The sequence below is a fragment of the Nanorana parkeri genome, unplaced genomic scaffold (genome assembly GCF_000935625.1).
Source record: "Nanorana parkeri isolate BGI_ZX_2015 unplaced genomic scaffold, ASM93562v1 scaffold59, whole genome shotgun sequence".
Lineage (NCBI taxonomy): Eukaryota > Metazoa > Chordata > Amphibia > Anura > Dicroglossidae > Nanorana > Nanorana parkeri.
Genome location: NW_017306327.1, coordinates 1,291,815 through 1,317,259, shown reverse-complemented (window position 1 = coordinate 1,317,259; position 25,445 = coordinate 1,291,815). Strand labels below are relative to the sequence as shown.

Sequence of the window (25,445 nt, the reverse complement as noted above, 5' to 3'; positions counted from 1 at the left end):
AGTCAGAAATAGAAAAAGATTTGGGGGTCATTGTAGACCACAAACTGAATGGTAGCTTGCAGTGCCAAGCTGCGGTAAACAAAGCTAGCAGGGTCTTGTCCTGTATTAAGAAGGGGATGTATTGCAGGGACAAGTCTATAATTGTGCCTCTATATAGATCGTTGGTTCGGCCACATCTGGAGTACGCTGTCCAGTTTTGGTCGCCGGTACTGAGAAGGGATGTCCTTGAACTGGAGAGAGTCCAGCGGAGGGCAACAAAACTAATGAGGGGAATGGAGGACCAGAGCTATGAGACAAGGCTTCTGACCTTAAACATGTATGATTTTCATGTACAAGATGTTCAATGGTGACAGCAACATTGGCAACAAACTGTTTGAGATTAACTCCATTACAAAGACTAGAGGCCACCACCTAAAGTTGGTGGAGAAAAAATTCCAGCACAAGGGGCGAAGAGGGTTCTTTACAGTAAGAGTGGTTAAGGTCTGGAACTTACTGCCATCGGCAATGATTTCAGCCAAGAGTGTAGATTTGTTCAAGAAACGTTTGGACAATTTCTTGAGGGACCGTAATATCCAGGGATACCAGTATCCCTTAGAATGAGATGATGGTGGACCTATATGGGTTGGACTTGATGGACGTATGTCTTTATTCAACCCCAAATACTATGTAACTATGATCGTGATTTGCACCCCAATACACTACCGTGTGCTACACTTTGTTGTGGTGCATTAGTCTACTGCATGTAAGTGACATAACGCTATTCATATAGCACTGACAATTTACACAGTGCTTTACTTCACGTTCACATCAGTCCCTGCGCTCATGGAGCTTACAATCTCTAAGGTCCCTATCTCACATGCATACAATTGAGGGACAATTTAGACAGTAGCCAATTTACCTTCCAGCACGTCTTTGGAGTGAGGGAGGAAACGAGTACCTGTAAGAAACCCACGCAAGCACAGGGAGAACATTCAAACTCCTTGCAGATAGTGCAACTGGGATTTGAAATGGGGACCCCAATGCTGCAAGCAGAGGCGGCTCTAGACTTAGCGAGGCCTTAGGCGAAACTTATACATGAGGCCCCACTCGCCACTATAATGGAAAATTGATGACTGTGTGGAGTTTTAGGAGGGTGTTTGTTCTCAGGAGGCTGTGCTTTTTTATTTTTAAAGTTGTTTTTATTTTTTTGAATTTCAGTTTAACTTTTATTTTTTATATTTATTTTTTTGCATTTTTACTTTTTTATAAATAATTTTTGTATTTTTAAGGAGAAAGTTGTCCATCAGCTCCTCCTCTGGTGATTGACAGCAGGCAGTGGGCGGGTACAATAGCCAGCCTGTTATTGGCTACTGTGATTTAAAAGAGCCAATAACAGGCTGGCTATTGCTGCCAGCTGCTGGAATGGGGATGATCACGGCTGAGGGCAGAAGCGCAGCGTGGAGGGGTGAGTAGACGGCACGCTAAGATTTCTTCTTACAATCTCTAATTGCCTGTCTGTCCCCTCTGACACAGATCACTGCAGCCAATTACAGCCTGTAAGGAGAAACTGCTGGCGGTCTGTGAGTCTGCAGCGGGGAGAGTTATCTGCGGGGATGGTGCAAACATGTCTCCGCTCCCCCAACAACGCCCTGCGGAAGTGTCAGGAGTCCTGCACATTAGGTGCCCTGTCACATTCAAGTGTGTATCGCAGCCGCCGAACATCTCATGGTGAGATGAGATGTTCGGCGGCTGCGATGCATTCTTGGATGTGACAGGGCTCCTAATGCTGTCTGTGCACAGCAGCGTTGGGTCCCCTGTCACTTTAAAACTGACTGAGGTAATGTGTTAGGCAAATTAGGCGGCGGCGAGGCCGTAGGCGACTGCCTAATTAGAGAGCCGCCTCTGGCTGCAAGCTAGAAGTGCCAACTACTAAGCCATTGTACTGACCATTAAAGGAAGCCCATTGATTAACCTGACAGAACAAAGCATAGGTTTGCTTTACTGCTACTTTTTTCCAGATATGTTTTAAAAAAAATATCCCTTTGTGCAAAATGTAGCAGATATTGACAAAGCATAGTAGTCTTTGGCCATGCTTTGTTTGCTGATTTATCATCATGTAAATTAATTTGTCATGTATGTGTTATGGAAACATAACAGGTGGAGCTTTTCACAGTAGACCTTCTATGTATGCCTTAAAAGAGGCACCGTGCCATGATTTGTTACGCTAAAGTGAACCCTTTAACTGGAAGGAAAAAAAATTAAAAATGTATATAATTATAATATATATAAAACCTGTTCAGGACATTTCTGCAATACTTGCACAATTGCATGTGTTTTGTCTTTTCAAAGACTCTACAAGTACAGAAAAATACCTATGGATCCCGCTAAAAATCCATTGAGCTCCTAACTTTGTTTAGTAAGCTGATGACACTGTCTCCGGTGCACTAAAATCCCAGATAGTGTTATCAGCCCTGTCTGTTTTCTTTTGCAGGACTACAGAACAACTCCCTCTTATGTTGGGGAGAGGGAAGGTCTTCTGTAATCCAGTAATGAACCAATATGGCCTCCCCATGTGCATATATAATTCCAAACTATAAATGGAAAGAGGGCTTTAAACATTGTTTTAAGAACATGTTAAAAAGATTGTGTGCGTGTGAAGGAAGCAATTCACAGAACCCAGGACTTTCATGAAGCATCACTGTAGATTTAAAGTAACCTGAGCTAATGGAAATATGAGGGCTTCAATTTCCTCACATCTTTCTGAAAGTGTTTGTTGTCTGGTCGTTGTGATGATTGACTTCAGTACACATACAGCATACTCATTCAGCAACAGTAGCTCTAAGTGAGGTCCAAGGAAAGCATGGGTTTCCTTTTTTAAGCAGCACCATGGGGTGAATTACTGCTTTTAGAGTTTTGCCACATATACTGTACGTTGTGCAGCCTGATTCACTGTCTCATTTCTCGATAAGGCTAGGTTCACACCTAGGCGCAGGGCTGTAGCTACCATGGGGCGAGTGAGGCATTCGCCTCAGGCGGAGCTGAGAGGGAGCACAGCCAGGGCAACAGTGGGGGCCGAAGCTTGGCAGGGAGAAGAGGAGCGGCACAGGCTCCAGGTTCTCCTCGGATCCCCGCTGCTCTCCCCCACCTGTATGGGTAGAGGCGCATGCTTGCCGCCATCCTGGAGGCGGGGCACATGATGTCACATACCGCACACGTCTTTTGGGGAGGCACAATTTTCTGTTCTTGCCTCAGGCACAAAAAGAGCTAGCTACGGCTCTGCCTAGGCAACACCTCGCAGCAAACGTGCACGATTCCGCACGGATTGCCGCGTGGTCAGGAGTTGCCAAGGTGTCAACCGATCGCGCTGTGGGTGCCATTATTTTCTAATGGCACCCCAGTCGCGCCGGGCGGATCGTGCGGTTTCCCGCTGCGAATCTGCCCGTGCTTCCGAACACAACTAGAACAGCAGCGCGCCGTGTATCGCAAAAAAGAAGGTATATGTCCCTTTTTTCTGCGATTGCTGCGTGGATGTCACCCAATTGACGTCAATGGATGGGGCTGCACGGCAATCGCTGCCTGCATTGTGCAGGATGAGCGCAGCCCCCCCCGCCCCCCGTTTGTCGTGAGGTGTAGTGCAGGTGTGAACCTAGCCTATACGTATTTAAAACCAAAAATTAAATATATATTTGCTTACCAATCCTTCCATGTGTTAGCTGCATTAGATTTCTTTTTTAGGCTTTTACCCCTTTTATTTTCACCTGGTGATCTGGCTGGTAACAAACGTCCTGTCTTGGTGTGGCTCTATTCTGTGGAGGAGCAAAGGAGCAACCCTGGATCCTCATTCACACCTGAGCTTTTTTTTGCGCGTTTTCAGCTCATACAAATGCGCAGCAGCATTATCACCATGTGGAGAGCGTAGTTTTAGATGCACTAGTAGATTTAGATGGACTTTATGATATTATATCTGAACTCCAGATAGCACTTCATAGGCAGTTACAGCAAGTGGTTATAAGTAAAGTACCTAGCAGTGTAGAGAGAGGTCACCAGCACTCAATTGGTTAAAGTGCAAATAGTAGTTGCTTTACTGAAGAATATACTCACATAGGTTAGACTGACAACTTTTCGGGGCCATTCATCAGGGCAATACAGTGTGTGGCCCCAAAACGTCTGCATTCTAACCTATGTGGTGACCATTTTTAATAATGCAACTACCGTTTGTACTTTTTAGGCCTCATCCACACACAACGCAAGAGCAAAATTGTATATGTGCGCGTGTATGCATACGCATATACATGCATGCATATATGCATGTACTATATGCAATCCCAGAATGCATCATTCGTAATAGAAATTTTAATGAACTCTACACATGTGAAATACGCTGCCCGGACGCATCTCGTTTCCATTCTGTTTTTGCGCATTTTTACACTACGCAAATAAACGGCTCCATACGCAGCTGATTGACAGCGGGCTCTGCCTATCGAGAGGTGGAGCCTGCTGTGCCTGCCCCCTCCCCGTCCGTTCCTCCAGTCAGTGCTGGGGGATCAGGGAGGGAGGGAATCCCTGCTGTGGGGAGGGCTGACTGACAGTCACCAATCTCTGCAGGGAGATGATCGGGAAGTGAGCGAGCGACTGTATGTGTTTCGCTCACTTTTCGATCTATAGAGTTGACGTGTGAGGCTGAGTGTTTATCACTCGTCTCATAGTTCTCCTTTAACCCCTTCTTCTCTATCCTCGCACTGAGAGACCTGTACTTTACCGCTTCACCTACTTCTGTCTATGACCTGTATATATCTTGTGTAATCTTAATAAGCTCCATGTTTTAACATGGAAATTAAGAAAGATGCCCTCAACACTGGCATCTTCATTTCCAAAAAATTGCAGCAAAAATTCAGATTACCTTGGAGGGTCTAGTTTTAAGTCTTTGTACTTTTTTTTTTCTCCATACTGTCACTTGGGCTGCAACCAACTAATTGATCGATAATGAGAATAGTTGTCAACAATTCTCATTTTCGATTAGTTGGTTGGATCCCCAAGCTCTCTCCTCAACGCTGGGAGGAAGGCACAGCAAGCAGTGGGCAGGTGCACTAGCCAGCCTGCTATTGCAATTTGAAATGGCCAATAGCAGGTTGGCTCTTGCACCAGACCACTACCTGTTGTATTTACATACAGCTGCCGTCTGCGGAATCTTGCTACTGACAGCTGTCATTCCCTGGCTGAAGCTATTCAAGCTCCATGTGCTTACAATAGCATTATTAATTTTTTTTAAATAAAAGGTGGGCAAGTCCTTTTCGGTTTTGGCCTGACAAATTCTGCTACGGGAGTGGCGGTGCAGTACCATTCATTTAAATAGCACCCCAAACGTGCCTCCCACCCACAGAGTGATTGGCCACACTGGAATGCGCGGTACCGCAATGCCGTGAGTTCCAGTGCAGTGTGATTGCGAAAAATTGTGCATGAAGTTTTATTCTGTAAACTTTGTAACACTGCATTTGTGCAGTTTATGTTAAATTAAGGATGGTATTTTTTTATCTGATTTAATCGTAAACATTATTGGCCCGCTAATCGATTATGAAAATAATTTAGTTGCAGCCCTATGCTGTCCTGACATTTTTATTTGCTATGATTTATAAACGAGTAAGTAAGAGAAACAGACTTTTTTATTTTTGTATAGTAAAAATTAAAGAAAAAAATAAAGCAGTTATTAAATACCACTAAGAGAGCTGTATTTTTGTTCCCCCACAAAATATGAAAATTAATTTTGTTAGTGTTGTATAACAGAGGAATTCCCAGCAAAACTTGCACAGCGCTGAAAACTAAAAAATGGCCTTATAATGAAGGGGGTGTAACATGCCGGTACTGAAGAGGTTAATCAAGCCCCTAAACCAAAACGAGCCGTGTGAGGGTAGCCCCAAAGCAAGGGTTAATTTTTGTTAATTTATTTCTACAGTTCTTCTTTTTAAAGCAGTGGATCATTTTCTTGTCAGCAAGCTGACAGGGTTAGATTGACAGCATTCTGCAATGCAAAAGGTCCTGGTTTATTCACTGTGCTTGCCTTTCCGTCTCCCAGTCAGGGGGTTATAACCAGAATCCACATTAAGTCCCTCCTTTATGGAATTGAAATGTAAAATCATTTTTATTTCAAATGTTTTTCTTTCATGAGAGTTTTTAAAATTCCCTTTCAGAACTTTAATATAGATGTTTTGGATATAGTGATCTTTCTGGGAGAAGTGATGTCCTACTGGAGTGCAATATTCATTTTCATTGTGGTTCTTGATCGAGCTCCTGTGTAGGTTCATCCTAAGATGCAGCTTAAGGCCAGTTTCACCAATGTAACAGCCTTTGTCACAAGCTGAAAACTGTATCATGTACACCACGTTAGCAGATGTACATGAGTATGATCCGTTAATGGTGTACATTTTGTTGTTGTGACTCGCTGTACTCTTGTCACATATATATGTTGGCAAAGTTTGCAGCGGTAAACACTGTGCAGAGTAAACACTGGAGCGATCAGCTGATCACTCCAATGTTTGTAAATAACTGGGGACACAGTACTGTGTCCCCAGTTATGAATGAACAGGAAGTGCTTTACATCACTTCCTGTTCATTCATGCCTTCCTCAATGGGGAGAAACACTCACTGCAGAGGCTTCTCCCCATTCAGAAACTGTTGATAGTAAATATTTTACTATCAACAGTTTCTGAATTAGGGCCGGTGCACACCTAGGTGACACCCCACCACACGGCAATTGTGCACGATTCCACGCGGATTGCCGCGCGGTCAGTAGTCGCCCAGGTTTGCACCGATCACGCTGTGGGTGCCATTATTTTCCAATGGCACCCCAATTGGGTTGGGCGGATTGCGCGGTTTCCCGCCGCGATTTCACCCATGCTTCTGAACAGGACCGCAGCTAAAACAGCCACACGCCGTGTATCGCACGAAAAAAGGTTAAGGGAGGGTAAAGGCTGCTAAATTTGAAGCTAATATCTCGTAATGCATCGATTTTTGTGTGAGCCTCAACATTAGTACAAAGTCTTTTTAATGGTCTATATTGGTGATGCCGCCGTTTTGTATGTGTGGTTTTGTGTTGATATTGTCTATAACATGCAACTTTATTTAAATGTACAAAAAAAACAGTTACATAGTGTAAAATTAGTCACAGGGTGTAGTTAAGCGATATAATTTATACCCAATAAAAATTCAGAGACTCTAATCATTGTGCAGCTCTTGCGCAATGATGATTGCTTTTAGCTCTTTCTGCCTGCCGTCTGTTTTCATTTGATTTCCTTAACCTGAGCCAATAATCATCAAGCAGGAAAGTTTGAACATGTAAATGTCTAGAAAGGATATATATAAATAGTGGTCTGCAGCCTGAAGTCTAGTTTGTTTGTAGTTTCCGTGTTTGATGTGGCTCTTTGGAATTCTACACTATATGGGGTGGAATGTGTGTAGGTATGGAATGTTCTTAATCCAGTGTATTTTACAGAAATCATTTATTCAGTTGTATAGCATAACAAAGTACAAGATTGTTACTGTTTTTGAGTTTTAATATCATCAAAATGTTTTGATTTTTTTTTTTTTGTCCCTGGATGGATTGAACATATTAAATTATTGGCAGTTCAGGGGGCAGGTTTAATGTAGTGGTGCATGTGCCAATAATATAATTTCTGTCACATTTCCACATTATTTTTTTTTTATGTGCCAGCAGAGGAGATGACCTCTAGCAGACACTAATACACTGAGTTACATGGAAAAACGAGTTCTAATTGCGGATCTAGCTTTTAATTTATGGGGATTCTTGCAGAACTGTCTTGGGACATATGTTAGTTTTACTAGCTATGAATATAATAGAAGTGCTAACCACTACACCACTTTGCTGGCCTTGCCATTGTAGTCTTAGCTAAGGGGGCACCCTCCATTGAACTGGAAATTAAGGTGATCTGCTTATGCTTTAGGCTTTAAGGGACAGTTCTCCCAAAACTAATATTTCAGGTTATGGTAGGTGCTCGAGAGTTAATACCACCTCACAGTTTCTGGTGTCATTTTTTTGGACTTACTAGATCACCCACCTAGTACAAAAGGGTGTATACAGTATCTCACAAAAGTGAGTACACCCCTCCACATTTTTGTAAATATTTTATGATATCATTTCATGTGACGACACAGAAGAAATGACACTTTGCTACAATGTAAAGTAGTGAGTGTACAGCTTGTATATCAGTGTACATTTGCTGTCCCCTCAAAATAACTCAACACACAGCCATTAATGTCTAAACCGCTGGCAACAAAAGTGAGTACACCCCTAAGTGAAAATGTCCAAGCCCCCTATATGTTAGCACATTGGAGGTGACATGTTCTCTTTAAGGTGACCGTAGGGATCACCTAGTGTCACTATTCTACTTCAATAGCTTTAGCCAGGGAATGTAAATACAGGAAGCAGTGGCTGGGAGCAATACTCAGCCTGCTATTGGCTTTTTTGAAAATGGAATTGCCAACAGCAGGCTGGCTATTGCAACCGCCCACTGTCTGCTGTCATTCAGCAGAGGTGGGACCTGTAGAGTAATAGCCAATAGGCTGGCTATTGCTCTCAGCTGCTGGATGGGAGACTTTCTACCGCCAACGACAAGTCTTCCATTTAATGGGGGAATGCAGAGTCACAGGCTGACGGCGGTCTCTCCTCCATGCTGGGTGCCGGCTGCAGCAGTCTGTGTTCTCTTCGATCCCCACTGCCTCTGCTCATACAGGCGGGGATCAGAGGGGACACAGCCTGCAGAATGTAATGGGCGCCCAGCGGGGAGGAGAAGGGGGGGGGAAGCAGAGCTGATGCTCCCAGTGGGAGGAGAGAAGCAGAATCAACTAATCAATAAGGAGATTCGTTGACAATTCCTCTCATCGATTAAATTGATTAGTTGTTGCACTACTGAGAACCTTCCACAGCTGTGGAGGGCTGAGATTGGGAGGTGGAATGGGACAAGGGAAGGGATTGCTAAAATAGAAGCAATGATTTTATAGTGGCACACATAATGCACTGCCGACAAGTGCTGCAGTTCGATTAAATCATACAGTAACTCACAGAAGGGCTTCACAATGGCAATAAGTGCTCATCTTGAATGCAGTAGGGTGCATGTGCCATGGTATATAACAAGTATTACAGTGCAGTAGTAATATCTTTTTATATTGACCTCCGTGTAAAACCATTTTTTTCCCCCTCTTGAACATGTAACATCAACTGTGAATATGCACATAGAGCTTGAATGAGAATACAGTGTAGTAAGAAACACCAAGGGCAGTTAGATGATAGCCCTGGAATGTTTCACCTTGAGCACAACTATGTCAGGCATTCATCTGCCACGGTGCTCCAAGCCATACAGCTACAGTATTCATTGGAATTGGATTCATCTACTCATCATCACATATGATCACTTAAGACAGATTTTTTTTTTCCTTTTTTAAATGTTTCATTCACCCAAAACTGTATTTTATACTAATAGTGCAGCCTCTAGGGGTGTCTTGGTGTGAGATATCTGCCTTTGAACTCTACATACTAGCTGTTCTGATTACCAACTTTTCCTGTTGTGCTGTTAAATTATTTTATTTGATGAGGAATGGAACAGTTGGATTGGGAGTACCTGGGAACACCCCTGTTGCTGCGAGGGAAAATACTTACGAAGGTGGAACTATGTAAGGATGATCTTGGATCTCTAAGAGGCATCATAAGCCATCAGATGACTTGCCCAGGTGATGGTACTGAGAAATGAATTATTTACATTAAATAACATCTAGCCATGAAGCTTTTTTTTTAAAGCAAACTGGTAAAGCCATTTTTAAATAGGAAGCACCATACATTACCTCAACATGATCCTTCCTTCTGGAGGGTGGCTCCTTTTGTTCCCCATGGTCCCTGTGTGTGTGTGTGTGTGTTGTAAAGTAGTCACCGCTCCAAGCCCGCTCCCATGATGGTCTACAATCTCACATTTAGGTTAATCATTTGTATTGAGATTGTAGATCATCACAGGAGTGAGTTTGGAGGGGTGGCTACTTTACAACACCTACAGGGACCATGGGGAACAAAAGTAGCCACCCTCCAGAAGGAAGGACAGTGTCGGCACCAATTCAGAGGTGATTTGAGGATCTTCAGCTGAGTGATACACAAATAAGATACAGTATTGTTAATGGTTATGGGGCTTGAATGCATTATAAGATGTAATTCCTGAGTTTGGTATCACTTCAAGTTTTCTGTTCCATGACCCCATGCGCCCACATGGCTGTAATGACATTAAGATAAAGAGATTTCTTCTCCCACATTGCTCTTCACTAATTGAATTTCCAGCACCTATATGTCACCTACAGCTGTTATTTCATTGTTGGCAGCTCTTGTGTTTGGTAACTGTGCCAAGTTAAGCCTTGTCTCTTGAATAGACCAGCAGCTTTTGCTGCAGAATGGAATAATCCACAGCGGATAGTTATGCAGTGACTCACGTGGACTTTTACTATGCAGACAGAACAGCCCTTTATAGACCCCTTTTCAGATCTTAACCAACATCAAGCCTTTCTTTTTATATCTGCTATCAGAGCAGCCGTCCCCGAGGTCCTAATCTTATTTAACCTTTTGCAGGTGTAGTAACTTTATTGTCACTTATGGCAGCTAGCTACAGGGACAACATTATTGTTGGTTTTCTCCAAAGTTTTTTAAATTTTTTTTTTTTTATAGGTTTGCATAGATATGCTTTGTTGTGACACTGGAGCATGCATGTTTGCTCACTTGTGCTGCATTATTCCTGGGGCAGACACAGTAGATATTGGCTGTTAACATCCAGGTATCCGTGACACAGATTACTGTTTTTTTTGTTAATTTGTTGTTTATAAGTTTTTAAAGAACAACTCCAGATTTTTATAAAACTAACCCTTGCAGTAGGGTTACCCCTGTACTGCAAGGGTTAATTGCTGGTCTTGTCCAGGGGGCTCAAATAAAGCTGTTTTACTCTGTCTTCCTGTGGCAGTCAGCGATCACCTCTCTCCCCCTTCGCTCCAGCTATATACTCTCCCTCAGTGTCCTCACGTCAAATGCAAATGGACCTGCATTAGACCTGATGACGTCTGCAATCCTCAGACCACTGAAGTCCAGGGAAGAAGAGGCTGCAGGGCTCGGTCTAGCAGCCAGGGTGGACCAATGATCAGATTAGTATATTTTCTTTATTTGTGCCACTAGACCAAAACGAGCAGCGAGTGTAGGCCAGGGTTAGGTAGCCCCACTGCCAGGATTAGTTTATTAAAATCCTGGAGTTCCTCTTTAATGTCATTATAGATGTTAAAGGTGAAGTTTACCTTTTTATAACCTGAAACATGGTCTCATTGTCAACAACCCTGATCCCCCCCCCCCAAACCCGTTTCTCCCTTTCATTTACCTGAATTATCGGGTTCTTAACCGCACAAGCTGCGCTTTTTTAAAATGGTGGCGTAACTTTGCCCACACAGCTCCGTCATTAATTCACAGATAATTTGATAGGACTTGTTGTTTCTCCATTCACAGATCCGATCTGTCATTGCTGCAGAGGGATTTGTAGCTCTCAACGGAATGGAATACAAGTGCGGTAACATCACCCCTTTTGTAGTGCATTGGCACTTCCTCCTGTCCATGTTACTAAATATCCATTCCTCTGTATGGACAAGGACAGGAGCCAAAGCATTGTACCCGCCATCCACTGATTATGGTTGCAATGCCTTACTGGCTCCAATGCAAAAAAAACCAAAAGTGAATGCACATTTTTTTTCTTTTATGAATGTGTGCATTGTTAATATTTTTTAAAGGTGGAATTTTATCTTTAAGCTGTGTTGTGCAGCCGAGGCAAAATGTACAAATAGCATGAAGAGTTTCTGCCTGAAAATCTCTGGATTAAAGAATGTGTTAAGTACAGTTCACGAACCCAGCAGCTTCCTGCAGATTTCTCATAAATGTTTTTCTTGGACTTGTTGCAATATAAAACGTATAGATGTTGCTGTACCTACAGGAAGCTTAATAGATTTTCTTGACAATCGTATTGATTTATGGAGGTAATGCTGCTAAGACTACAGTACAGCTCCTTCTACTAGATGCAGAAACTACATCATTTATTTATAATATTTCTGTGTGTATTTATGTCGTTTTGTACATTTATAAGAGATTCTGTTTCAGCCTACACTAGAGTGCAAAGTATAGGGAAGGGCATCTCGGCTAATAACTATGGAAAATATCTGCAGAGGCCCTGTGATTGCTTTAACCTCTTCCTTACCAGGGGGAATGTTGTGTTTTTGTGACCCTTCAAAAGTAGATGTAAACTGTAGCTGGATAACATTCACAGGGTTATTCACGAAAGGGTGAATTATAAAAAAGGGAAAGAGTTTGGAGAAGGCAGGAGAAGGGAACAATCTAGGACCACATAGCTGAACTGGAAAGTGAGCTGAATTGGAGAATTTTTCCAAACCTGGTATTTTGGCCTATATTGTTCCCTTCTCCTGCCTTCCCCAAACTCTTGACCATTTTGTGATTAACGCCCTTGATTTTCTAAAGCATTGTGTCTTATTAAACTAGAACTAAAGCCAAAGCTTCTTTTTTTTTTTTTTTAGTTTTTGATAGAGTAAGGGAGGGTTATAACTAGGGATGCACCGATACCGGTATTTTGGTACCGAGTACCGATAATTTGCTTTCGGTACTCGCCGATCCCAATTACCGAGTACCGGAAGTCCCATTCAGGAAGCCAGGTGGCGTGTAATGACTCGCCACCTGGCCTCCAGATTAGCCGGGCAGCGTGTAAAGACTCTCCACCTGGCTTCCCGATTAACAACAAAGCCGTCCCATACGATCAGTGCGGATCTCTGTCCCCTCTCACCTCGGCATGTCCAGCCTGTCACCCCCGGTGCCTCTCCAGCCAGGAGCGGCCTTCTTCCGGTACCCAGCCAGAGCCGTCTTGCTGGGCGCCGTGTAATGAGATGCCGAAGGAGCATGAAGCCGGCTTCCTGGCCAATCAGAATGCCGGGCGCTGCGTCATTACACGGCGCCCGGCTTCCTGATTGGCCAGCTTCCCGACCAATCGGGAAGCCGGGTAGCGCGTGTCATTACACGCTGCCCGACTTCCTGATTGGCCAGGAAGTCGGCTCCATGCTCTCATCACAAGTGACGAGAGAGCATGGAGTCGCTTCCCGGCCAATCAGGAAACCGGGTAGCGTGTAATGACGGTTCTGCCCGGCTTCCTGATACAGGAAGTATCGGGCTAGGCATCGGAGTATTTGGGCGAGTACTTGCCCAAATACTCGGTATCGGCACCGATATAAATACTAGTATCGGTTCATCCCTGGTTATAAGCCGTCAGCTTTTTTGCCATGCGTGTACCATTGGTGAGATTTCTCTTCACTTCCAGTGAGAGGAAATCCACGGTGGTCCACAGGGTCACCAGAAGTAGTGTCCCTATTTATTCCTGTTCTGGTGACAACCCAGAATTTTGAGATTTAATTTCACTTTCAGTGATCATGGTCACCACGACAAATGGGGAGGGTGAATCTTGTTACCTGACTGGGATTCTCATCCCTCTCCACTCGATGCAAAAACCAAAAAAAACACTTTGGCTTCAATTACAGTTTTAAGAATACGTGGTAATGCCTCTGATATATGCCCCTGCAGGGTCGCTTTTAGGGCTTGTTCATAACATAATGCCTGCTGAGCTGCATTTTTCTGCATACCAGCGCACACACATGGGGCAAACAGAGCACATAGAGAATAATTGTTTTCTATTGCTCTTTTACACCATACATATGCGGTGCAGAAAACTAAGCTCCAATCAATTTGATGTGAACAAGGCCTCGGTCACAATCAGGAGCCTGTGTAACAGGGTGAGAGCAAATGGGAGACGGGTACAGAGCATGTCACCCTGTAACAGGACTGAAAAACGTAAAAAGGTACATGAGCTTCTTTGTTTTTAATGCATTTTGTTGCATAGTAACTAGCTTTTCATTGGCTAACATTTAAAATAAAAAGCAGAGGCCTGAAATGCAGGAAAAACACCTATACAAATGCTCAATAAATGTCCAAAAAACAACCAAAGCTGTTGAGCTCAAGTGTGAATGGGGCCTAAGACCAGTCTGGTAAACACATGAATTAGAACTTTTATACCTAGAAAACAAAAATATGAACTATCCATAGACAGTAGTTTCTATGAATATAACTAAAAAAGAAAGATGTATCTTAAAATGTTTTTTCTTTCTTGGTTTTGAAATGAATAAATGAAACACGTTAAACACTCTACATTCTCTTTTATGTTAACGTATGGGTCTGCTGTAGGAAGAGTATCTCTAAACCGAACATGAAGCTTATGTACTGGGCAATTGTTGTGGCTTACACTGTGTATTTACGAGGATGTTTCTCTGAAAACCATTCATAATGGTGACATTGTTTGTTAAGCTGGCCTGTTGATCCGTTGGAAGGTAATTGCGGCTTTCCTGCTCCCTGAAGAAGCTGCCAGAACATCTTCTCTTATGAGCTCATTTGGCCTGGTGTTGAGGGGCACAAACATTACGTATGCGAGGCCCTAGGCGGCTACGCTCCCATGGTTGGTTACAGGTCGGGGTCAGGTCGTTATTGAAGCAATTAATTATTGTGTCGGGGTTGAGGCAGGCACAGGGGCATGAAAGGTGCAGAGCAGAACAATCTGAATGACACAACCAGTCAACGTACAATCCCACACATGTATCCAGCATCCAGATTTTACTGAAGCTTAGTGTAGAGAAAACCTTGGCAGTCACATCAGTGCATAGAGTCACGTGTCACTTGGTAAGACGCATACAGTCATTGTTAAAGGTAGCTCAGGCTTCTGCACATTTTCAAACTGGCAGAGCTCGTACTGAGGTACAGAGTTTGTTAGGAGAGATGGGGGAAGCACGGCTGGACTGCAAACTGCAATAAATCACCTCATGTGGCTTCCAGGTTGCCTACTCCTGGTCTAGAGTTGAGGAATAAACAGCCACTCTTGGTTTGCAGGGAGCCCGTACTGAGAATTGTGGAGGGTGCAATTGCTAACCACCTGAAAATGCTAGTTGCCTGGCTGTTATTTTTAACCATACTGTAGGCCTCTTTTGTGAAAGAAAAGTAACTTCTCAATTCTCACGGGTTGCATGAAAAAAAATTGAGCCGTATATGGCCAGTTGTAGTTGGACAGAGAGCCCTGTTTGAGCACAAAGATACTTTGTTAGGATTTCACACAGGATTTCATTGCTCCCATGGAAAAAACAACGTGGTGTGGGGGGCGAAGGCAAGGTGGATGTAAGCAATGGGGTAAACAGTTAAGTAAACCTTTACTCTGATTTTGTGCAAAATTGCATTCCAAATGCATATGCATCAAAAAAGTAATGTTTATAAATGAGTCTAGTTTATACCATTGTTCTGCATTGCTATTTGTTTTTGACGGGGGTGGGGAGGGGGGGTGAAGCATGGTGCATTTTAGTTTTTTGCAAAGCATGTTAATGGAACATAACGCATGTAAATGCTGCTATTTTGGTTCTTGTGTTGACACGCCCCTCATGCACTAAAACGCATGCATTCAAACACAGCGCATGTCATATGTGCCAAAAAACGTGTGTAGGGTAATCCAGCCCTTAGATGCAGAGTTGTTTGAGTTAGATGTTGAAGTTGTGGCCGTGGTATATAAAAGAATGAGACACTGCTGGGATCTTGTGTCAAGATCAACATTTCTTTTACCCATGCACAGGCAGCTTCACTGAAAACCTGTTTATTGGGTTTTGAGTTTAAAACTGTTTTGCATTTGTTAGATCAACTTCATCCTTTTCTATATTTCTTATAATCATTTCCCAGAGACTCCTAGTGCTGTGATTGAGCCTTTTTGTGACATGTATGTATGTATGTATGTATGTATGCTGCAAATATTTATTGGCATTTTCTGATCTGAGTCATTTTGTCTGTCTTGTTCATGACACTTTTTGTCTGAACATGATTTGTAGAGAGTTGGGGTGGAGTATAAACAGGATAATTAGGTTATGAAATGTATAGGCTGCAGTTTTCTGAACACAAGGAAGAGCCAAAGCTGCTTTAATGCTTTTAGTTTCAGCAATTATTGACTGCATCTTACACATACACACCGAGATGCATTATATTGCGAAAAGTATTGGGACGCCTGCCTTTACACGCACATGAACTTCAATGGCATCACAGTCTTAGTCCGTAGGGTTCAGTATTGAGTTGGCCCGCCCTTTGCAGCTATAACAGCTTCAACTCTTCTGGGAAGGCGTCCACAAGGTTTAGGAGTGTGTCTATGGGAATGTTTGACCATTCTTCCAGAAGCACATTTGTGAGGTCAGGTTCTGATGTTGGACTAGAAGGCCTGGTCTCGAGCTCCTCTGTTCCGTGCATGCTCTCGAGCTCCTCTGTTCCGTGCATGGTCTCAGCTCCTCTGTTCCGTGGATGCTCTCGAGCTCCTCTGTTCCGTGCATGGTCTCAGCTCCTCTGTTCCGTGCATGCGCCCAGCCGCTCTGTTCCGTGCATGCGCCCAGCCGCTCTGTTCCGTGCATGCGCCCAGCCGCTCTGTTCCGTGCATGCACCAAAACATTTTTGGTAGGTCTCAGATCCTGCTGTCAAGTGCTCCACTTTAGCGATCCCTAAATGCTGGGGTTGGCCTTGCTCCTCCCAAGCCATTCTGTCCCTTCCTGCTGTACATTTCTTTAATATAAATATTGAAACGGAAAGTGTTTTGAAAAGTATTCAACCTAACTCAAAATAGAATGGACCATGATGATAACTTTTCTGTCCTTTTTTAAAGGAGAACTATGGGGTTAGGGCTTTTCCCCATAGTTCTCAGGGTAACGGGAGGACACAAACTAGCGTCCTCCCGTCACCCTAAGCTCAGTATACCGCGAGCTATAGCTTGCGGTATACTGAGACGCCGCAGCTGAAGCGGATCCCGACAATTATGTCTAGATCCGCCCAGCTGCGTGAGTGACAGCTGGCTCTGCCTATCTAAAAGCAGAGCCAGCTGTACCTGCCCCCTCCCCCGTCCGTTCCGCCAGTCAGCACTGGAGGATCGGAGCGGGGAGGGGTGAATCCAGCCCCTCCCCTGTCATGGCAGAGAGCCGTGACAAGATCGAGAAGTGAGCAAGCGACCTTATGTGTTCGCTCATTTCTACTGAGCCGACCTGTGACGGTTTCATTGTCCACAGGTTGGCTAGAACTATGAGGTGAGTGAAAAGCACTCACCTCATAGTTCTCCTTTTTAATGTGGTTGGGAGCCCTATTTACAATCACTATAGCTTAGGATGTGGGAGATGGCATGGCCCAAGATCTACTCCTTTTTTTTATAACTATTTTTCTTTTGAAGGCACACCCAGGCTACTCTTAGCATTGTGGTTGTGTGACATAACAGACAGTAGGTAATGCGTCATAAGCAGCTGAACCTGCTTATCCATTTAAAGTATACATGGCAATGAAGAAAAAAAAAAATGTTCACCTGACAGGCTACATAAAATTCAGGTACCCAGAGGTGATGGCATGCATCTTTAGCAGTCTTAAAGTGTGCCCCTGGACCCTTAAATCCTGGGTGTTTTCATTCTGCAAATCTTTAATACTACCTGGTGGTGTTAAACACTGACTTTTGAACTCGCTCCTATTAGCCTGTCACTATCATAGCTCTGAATTACACTTTAACGCACTTCGATAAGATTATTTTCATTAAGCTGATTATTTCACATGTATAGCGAAAAACCCATTAAAAAGACTATAGTTTCCCTTTAATACTTTTGACCATTGGCCTGTGCTCTATTTACACAAAGGGACAATTTTATTGAATATACACTGGTGTGCCTGTTTGGTTTTCCGCTTGGATTGCAGGTGGCGCAGTGTATGTAGCCTGCACCTTCAGTAAACAAACTCTACTGCCTTAACAGCAGAAGACAGGTAGTCCCATCAGTACAGCTGTCTTGAATGCGATCCTTTTGGCTTCAGTGGCAGCAAAAAAGATGATATGCTGTTGGTTTACATTAGGAAGGTATAAATGTGACTAAGCAAAGGTAATCATAGGGGAGCAGAGTCTTTAGTGATAGAACAGGCAACGCCTTTCAGGCAGCATTCAGGTAAACCGGTCCTAGATTAAAACTTCTCACACTGATATAAGCAGCCAAAAGCAGTCACCAGGGGGGCTGCACATATCTCTGGGCATAAATGTTCTTAACCCTTGCTGTGGGGCTCATTTTTGTCTAGGTGCTTAAAAAAAAAGTTATACTCGCCCGATTCTCAAAGCCAGCTTGTTCTTAGACCGGTCCCTGAAGCCTCTCTCCCCCCCTCCATTGCAGCGGTCTAAGGATCCTTAAGTCATCATGTTCTATACAGGGTATAGGTCGTGAGGACACCAAGGGACATACCATTGCTGCAGCGGAGAAGAGGGCAAGCTTCAAGGACTGGAGTAGCAGCTAGCTGGCTCTGCGGTTTTGGTTAGTATAACTTTTTTTTTTTAAGCACCTGCACAAAAATTAACTTTACTTCCACCGCTCCAAAGCTTGCTCCGGTGATGGACTGCAATCTCAATACAAACTAGTAGTCCATTACTGGAGCCATTTTTTAAAATTTATTTTATTGTTTATCCGATTAACCGATTAATCGAACTTAATAATCGGCTAACTAATCGATTTTGAAAATAATCGTTAGCTGCAGCTCTACACTTAACCCTTGCAATGCAGGAGTAGCCTCACTGCAAGCACATTTGCCCAATGTTCTTCTTTAAAGCTAGCCATACAGTCATAAGCCAGTAGATTCCTCTGTACATGTTAAACAGCGACATGTTAAACAGAGGAATCTCCACTCCTGGCTGTTGTATTCAGCCAGTCACAGCATCCACAGCTGCCTTAATACATGAACAGTGACTGCATTTGATAGAATTCAGTGGCTGTAGAGCTGATAATTTCTTACCCAGCTCAGTCTGTTTTTAAATCGACTTTTGTTGAGCAGGATGGTGCCAACAGGGCCACCCATGGTTTAAACTTTTTCCAAAGTTTGAGCCATGTTTAAATAGTAAGTATCTCTGCTGTGAAATGTTATGAATGGATTGCTCCACAGTGTCTGCAGATACAGAGGTCAATTAGCGCTTGTTCTACATCTCATGCACAGCTTGTTAAGTATCTATGAATACTTGAATGTCTCTAGACTGGCCACAGTTGCGAACTTGGGGGAGGGGTATTTGTTGTTGGAGGAAGTAAATAAGAAAAAAAAAAGTAAAGTCTAAGCTAATTTTGTAAAATCAATCCCTTAACTTGCCCTTGTCATGAATTTTCTCAGCAGCAGTACAGACCTCAAACCTGGACCAAAGGAACTTGCTATTTATTCATTTTCCCACACTCTGGAAGTGTTGCACAAGCTCTGGGCCAGGCCCCATAGAATATTGACCATCTCTATCTATAGCTTGGAGCACGTTCCTTGAGAACTTAGTGGAACCGAAGGGCTGCTGTGCGGGCTATTCACTAGACCGAAGGCGAACGAGCGGCTCAGCCGAGCCGAAGGCATATGCTTCGGCTTGACCGAGCCGAAGTGACACCTGAAAGGCCGAAAGCCTTGCAACTGACAGCTGGGTGGAGCCAGCCATGATCTCATGGCTGGCTCCGCCCAGTTGCAATGACAGATCAGTGACCCCTATGAGAATAGGCCCAGCCGATCCAGATATTTTTGACTGTGCTTAAGCGTGGATTGGACAGTCTGATTTCGCTTGTTTAGCCTGCAAAGGTTGAAAGAGAGAAATTGAAGAGTGTGTGACATTTAAGACACTGTTTTAAAGGTATAGAACATATTTTGCAAAAAATAAATGAACACACATTAATAAAACAAAAATGTGCACTTAATTTTATTTTGCTTTGAGCCTTCAAAGTGTTGCAAATACAATCAGTGGATTGCAGGTGCAATGCTCTGGCCCATGCAGACTCCTCCTTCCAGGCCTGGTCTCCACTGAGGTACAGACTTTGTTTAATGGGATAGTAAGAAGAATGAATGGTGATGACGTCGCCACACTTGTACTCCATTGAGAACTGCAAATCCATTTGCCACCTCGGCAATATGGGTGTAACTTGAAACGTGGTCCAAAAAGTAAACTTGGCCTTTAACTCCTGTAACTGTAATTTTCCAAATGTCATTGGACTCAACTGAAAGTCACTTTTTTGAAAATCAGGATGCTTATCCTGGTGTGTTTACTTTGTGACTTGAACCTTATGCATTTCTTGATGTACGGTGTTGATTGACAGCTTATATCTGAAACACTATCTAATTATAGTATGGAAAAGTAAACCTTTTTTAAGCTGGTTACACTTGAATACCGTGTCAGCCCATAGACCAACTGCTAAGGTAATTATAGATGCAGGCTATGACAATATATGCACAAAAATGTATTTTGTAGTAATATTTTGCGCACATTTCAGACAATTTATAATCTAAAAGTCATTTTTTAAATATATATTTTATGTGAAATGATAAAAAATACCTTTTCAGACGTTTTAATGCATCACATAGCCTCTGCTATTTACACCCACCTACCTGTATGTTTTCACCTTGCTGGGCTCATGGTTTGGAGCTAGCAGGTGTTTGCTTTCTGCACGGTGAGGTTACTAAGGAGGTCCCTTGGGTACTGCAGCTTTCATCACCTCCTGCCCCTCCCCGGCTGTAAGATAACACTCTCAATAAAATTCAAAGAAGCTAGCTTTGCAACTGACCTCGAGGCCATTTCAGAATAGTGGGTGTGCTTACGTGTGTGTGATCGCTGCTCACCATGTCTTCTTCACGCTAGTCAACGAACTGCCAGAGGGACAGATGTTGCCAATTTCAAATATACAGAGGGGAAGGCAAATATTGCTAAGCAACCATTTACTTGAGAGAGCATTTTTAGGAGCGCAGCCAAGGGAGTTATGCCTGGGAGCTCAGCGAGCCTTCTCATGGCCCTGCCTGTGCGAGGGAAGAGATTAAAAGTTATTTCCTGTGAAAGCTACCGTGGAGCTGCCAGGAGAAAGCAGGCTAACCTGTTGACACTGATTAGGACTGACAAGTGGGCTGGTGTGGAGAAAGACAAAGCTTGTGGCCATGTAGGAGGGAAGTAAGACATGTTCACAGAGGTAAGATCTCCTTCGCGATGGGTGATCAGCTGTCAGCTGTGACAAGGTACATACTAAAAGTACTCCATATCCGCATAAGGATTTCTTTCTTTTTTTTTTTTCCAGCTTGAAGTGCTTTAAACGGATGGGGCACATTTGACTTTGCCAATTTGTGTCAAACATATGCTTAAGTTAGGTCCAAGACATGGGTCCATCAATAAATTTGCTTTGCTTGATAATACATGACACTCTTTCTTTTGCAGTTGGTTTATCAGCAAATACACAAATGTGTGGGCTCTTTACGTTGGGTGAATGAGAATTCTAGAAAAAAAGCATGGCCATGTTTTTTTCCCGAGGATGTGAGATGCATGGACCATAGCCTGTGCTTGCTTTGATGTTTGTGTTCAGATTGTGAGTATGGTTAGCTCGATTCAGTTGGTTTTGAACAAATTGACCATATGGATTGAGATCTGTGGCTATGAGAATATATATTTATAACTTGTATGACCTATCTGCATTTCGTACGGCGATTCCACAGAGAGTTGTACGCGTCCCTCCCAGAAGAAGCCCTAGGGTAGCATGAAGAGCAATTAAGTACAGCATGTTACAGAATGTCTCTCCCTTTATTGTATGTACATTTGGTTTAGTCACCTGTGTTCATGTTAGTGTCGTCTTTGCTTTGAATGAGATGGGCATGTTACAGTAAGAGCTAGTGTAGACAATTATGTTTTATACTATGAAGGATCTAACCTGCATGAAGTTTAGAAGAGTAAACGGCTGTCTCTTGTGCGTTGTCTTTTCATACAGAATAGTAGTATTTCATTGGAGACTTTGGCTTGTGTTTCTTTTGGGCTGTTCTGCTAACCCAGAATACCACTGGACCTGTTTCATGACGAAAAAACAATGTTCAGAGTGCTTTAACTCTTAGCAAACAATCAGAGCTCATCTTTCCGTGTGCTCATTCTAGTAAATCTGGTCTGCTGTTATTTGGTCCTGTGCATTGCAGAATTAAGACAAAAAAACTTTTTTTTTTTTTTAGAAGACTCTTGAAAGTCTTGAGTTCTGTGCACCTCCTATAAACAGGAACTTTATCAGTTACCTTCTCAAGAAGATGCAGGAGTGTGAATATCTAGAGCAGGATTTAATTGATTTGAAAAGTCACAAAGTGAAGCTATTCACTGATCAGATTTCGTCCTGCTGGTGGCATTACTCCGTTCGGCAAAAGTCAATTGTCAGTCAACTTTTGTTGAAGGAGCCTTGCCAAAATTTTCAGCTAAACAGTAACCAGAGACAATCAGCTGCAGCCACCATTCATGTATTCTGACAGCCGTGGGTGGTGGCTGTCAGAATACAGTAGCCCAGCAGGGAAGATTCCCCTATCCATGCTGTTTAGCATGGATGGCTAAAGCAAGCATTTTTCTCTCATTCGGCTTTTGAGTATGGACAAGGAAGACACAAAGTACATGCCCGTCTTCATACTGTAATCTGGTGTTTGGACACTGTTTTTCACTTATAGCATTTTATGCAATTATGCATTATGCAATTGTTAGAGAATTATCTTTTTTTTTCTAAATAAAAGCATGTGAATATATCTCACCATGTTTGACACACTTGCACTGAGTCAAATACAGATTTGTTTCCATGGGAAGACTACCAGTTTATTCCCAAGTGGTATACTCTTCTGGGACTCAAACCGGCTGCTAAATGAAGGAAGAGGTGTAAATTGTTTCATGTTAGCAGCCAAAATGAAAAGGCTTATAAAAATGACTTCTTGAGGTTATAAATACATTCATCAGTCTGATCATTTGGATGTACTGCTGAAATCTAGAGATTGGGAATAGTTGGTCACTCTCTATTTAAAGTGACACTTTCAGGAGTTACATCTTAAAAACTGGTAATGCACCGATATCGGTTTTTCGGTTAAGAGTACCAATATTCTTTTTCCGGTACTCGCCGACACTGAATACTGATACTGACATCCCGAGATACCGTGGACCTGGCTAATTAGGAAATCAGGTGCCCTGAGAAGCTGGTGTTCTTTCGATAGAACATCGGCTTCACGCTTTCTCGCGACACTGCGAGGCAGCCTGGATGTCATGACCTACCACCCAGCTTCCTGATCAGGAAGCCAGGCTGCTTTGCAATGTCTCTAGGCAGTGAAACCGGCTTCCTAGCCAATCAGGAAGCCAGGAGGTGGGTCATGAAGTGCCGATTCACGCTGCTTTGCGACACTGCGAGGCAGCCTGGCTTCCTGACCAATCAGGAAGCTGGGCAGTGGGTCATGACATGCCGCTCGGCTTCCTGATTGGTCAGGAAACCATGCTGCCTTGGAGTGGTGCTAGTTAACTTGAAGCAGGCTTCCTAGCCAATCAGGAGGCTGGGCGGCAGGTCATGACCTGCCGCCCAGCTTCCTGATTGGCCGGGAAGCCGGATCCATGCTCCCTCAGGGCACTGTCTGTCAGAGGGAATCTCCCTCTGGCCGGAAGTTCCGGTATTGGGGTACGTATTGAAACATTTGGATGAGTAGGAGTTCTCGCCCAAATACTTAGTATCGGCACTGAAGGCAGCATCTGTACTGGTGCATCCCTATTAAAAATGCATTCAAGTACCTTAACTATTAACAATACTGGATCTTATTTGTGTATCACTCGGCTGTAGATCCTCAAATCATCTCTGAATTGATGCTGACACTGTCCTTCCTTCTGGAGGGTGGCTACTTTTGTTCCCCATGGTTCCTGTGTGTGTTGTAAAGTAGCCACCACTCCAAGCTCACTCCTGTGATGGACCACAATATCAATACATATTAGAAAACTAAACATTAGATTGTGGTCCATCACAGCAGTGAGCTTGGAGTGGTGGCTACTTTACAGCACACACAGGGACCATGGGGAACAAAAGTAGCTACCCTCCAGAAGGAAGGACAGTTTTTGCACCAATTCAGAGATGATTTGAGGATTCCAGATCTAAGTGATACACAGATGAGATACATTTTTGTTAATTAAGGTACTTGAATGCAATTTTAAGATTTATCGCCTGAGTTTAGTGTCACTTTTTAAGTATTATAGGTAAGAATGGAGCAGAGATGGCAAACAACATAAATTAATGCAGCTAAGAAATATTGAGTATGTTAAAGGAGAACTATGGGGTCAGTGTTTTTCCCCATAGTTCTCCTTAGGGTAACGGGAGGACACAAACTAGCGTCCTCCCGTTACCCTAAGCTCAGTATACCGCGAGCTACAGCTTGAGATGCCGGAGCGGATCCCAACATAGATGACGGGATCCGCCCAGCTGCGTGAGTGACAGCTGGCTCTGCCTATCTAGAGGCAGAGCCAGCTGTACCCGCCCCCTCCCCCGTCCGTTCCGCCAGTCAGCGCTGGCAGATCGGAGCGGGGAGAGGGGAATCCAGCCCCTCCCCCTGTCACGGCAGACAGCCGTGACAGGATCGGAAGGTGAGCGAACCTGGTATGTGTTCGCTCACCTCCCGATCTACTGAGCCGACCTGTGACAGTCTCATTGTCACAGGTCAGCTAGAACTATGAGGTGAGTGGAAATCACTCATCTCATAGTTCTCCTTTAACTTAAAAATCACTCTTCTGTATGAAATGCGTGCTCCAAGCCTATCATCCTGATGATTTGGGGATCTACAGCCGAGTGATACACAAATAAGATACATTTTTGTTAATAGTTATGGTACGTGAAGGCATTTTTAAGATTTAACACCCGAGTTAGCTGTTAAAAACAGTTGGATGGACTGGAGAATCTATTAGCTGATCCTGTGCTGATTACTTTTTTCAGAAAATATATTTCCATTGAACATGATCAGATTGGTACGGGTTAATTTACATTGTAGCATTAAATGATTATCTCAAACGTTCTATAAATTTAAAAAATGCAATGTTTTGATTGCATGAAAAGTCAATGCATGTATGGCCAGCGGTACAAGCTAGATTAAAGAACGCCAGGCAGTAGAAAACGTAACCCTTTCAGTGAGGGAAATACTCACCTGAACGTACGACCTGGCTGGCTGCTAGACTCCCTGCAGCCTCTCTGGAGCAGTTTGCTGAAGAAGATATACTCACCTGATCCTTGATCCTTTCAGGCTGCTAGGCCGGTCCCCGCAGCCTCTTCTCTTCTGAGCTCTGGCGGTCTAAGGACCCATGCCGCTGTATTAGATGTGAGGATGCTGAGGGGCATTCTACTGCCGGAGGGGAAGGGAGGTGAGCACTCACTAGCACAGGACTAAGGATCTAAGGATCGGGTGTGTATATTTTCTTTACTTTAGCCCCTAGACTAAAACAAGCAGGGGCTACTCCCACACTGCTAGGGTAATTTTTACATTTCCTGGAGCTCCTTTTTTTTTTTTTTTATCA

General features: G+C 43.5%; 1 protein-coding gene across 2 annotated transcripts in view; it reads left to right on the top strand.

Moving 5' to 3' along the window:
- The window catches only part of AFF1 (AF4/FMR2 family member 1), a 124,635-nt gene that overhangs the window by 39,459 nt on the left and 59,731 nt on the right, over positions 1 to 25,445 (top strand). Inside the window, exon 1 of one of the 2 annotated variants that reach the window (XM_018576202.1) lies at positions 20,892 to 21,096. The exons of the other annotated variant lie outside the window; for it this stretch is intronic. Coding sequence (XP_018431704.1) covers positions 21,085 to 21,096 — 12 coding nt within the window. The 5' untranslated portion in view covers positions 20,892 to 21,084. Of the gene's footprint in view, positions 1 to 20,891; positions 21,097 to 25,445 lie in introns of those variants that run through there. 2 annotated transcript variants of the gene reach the window in all.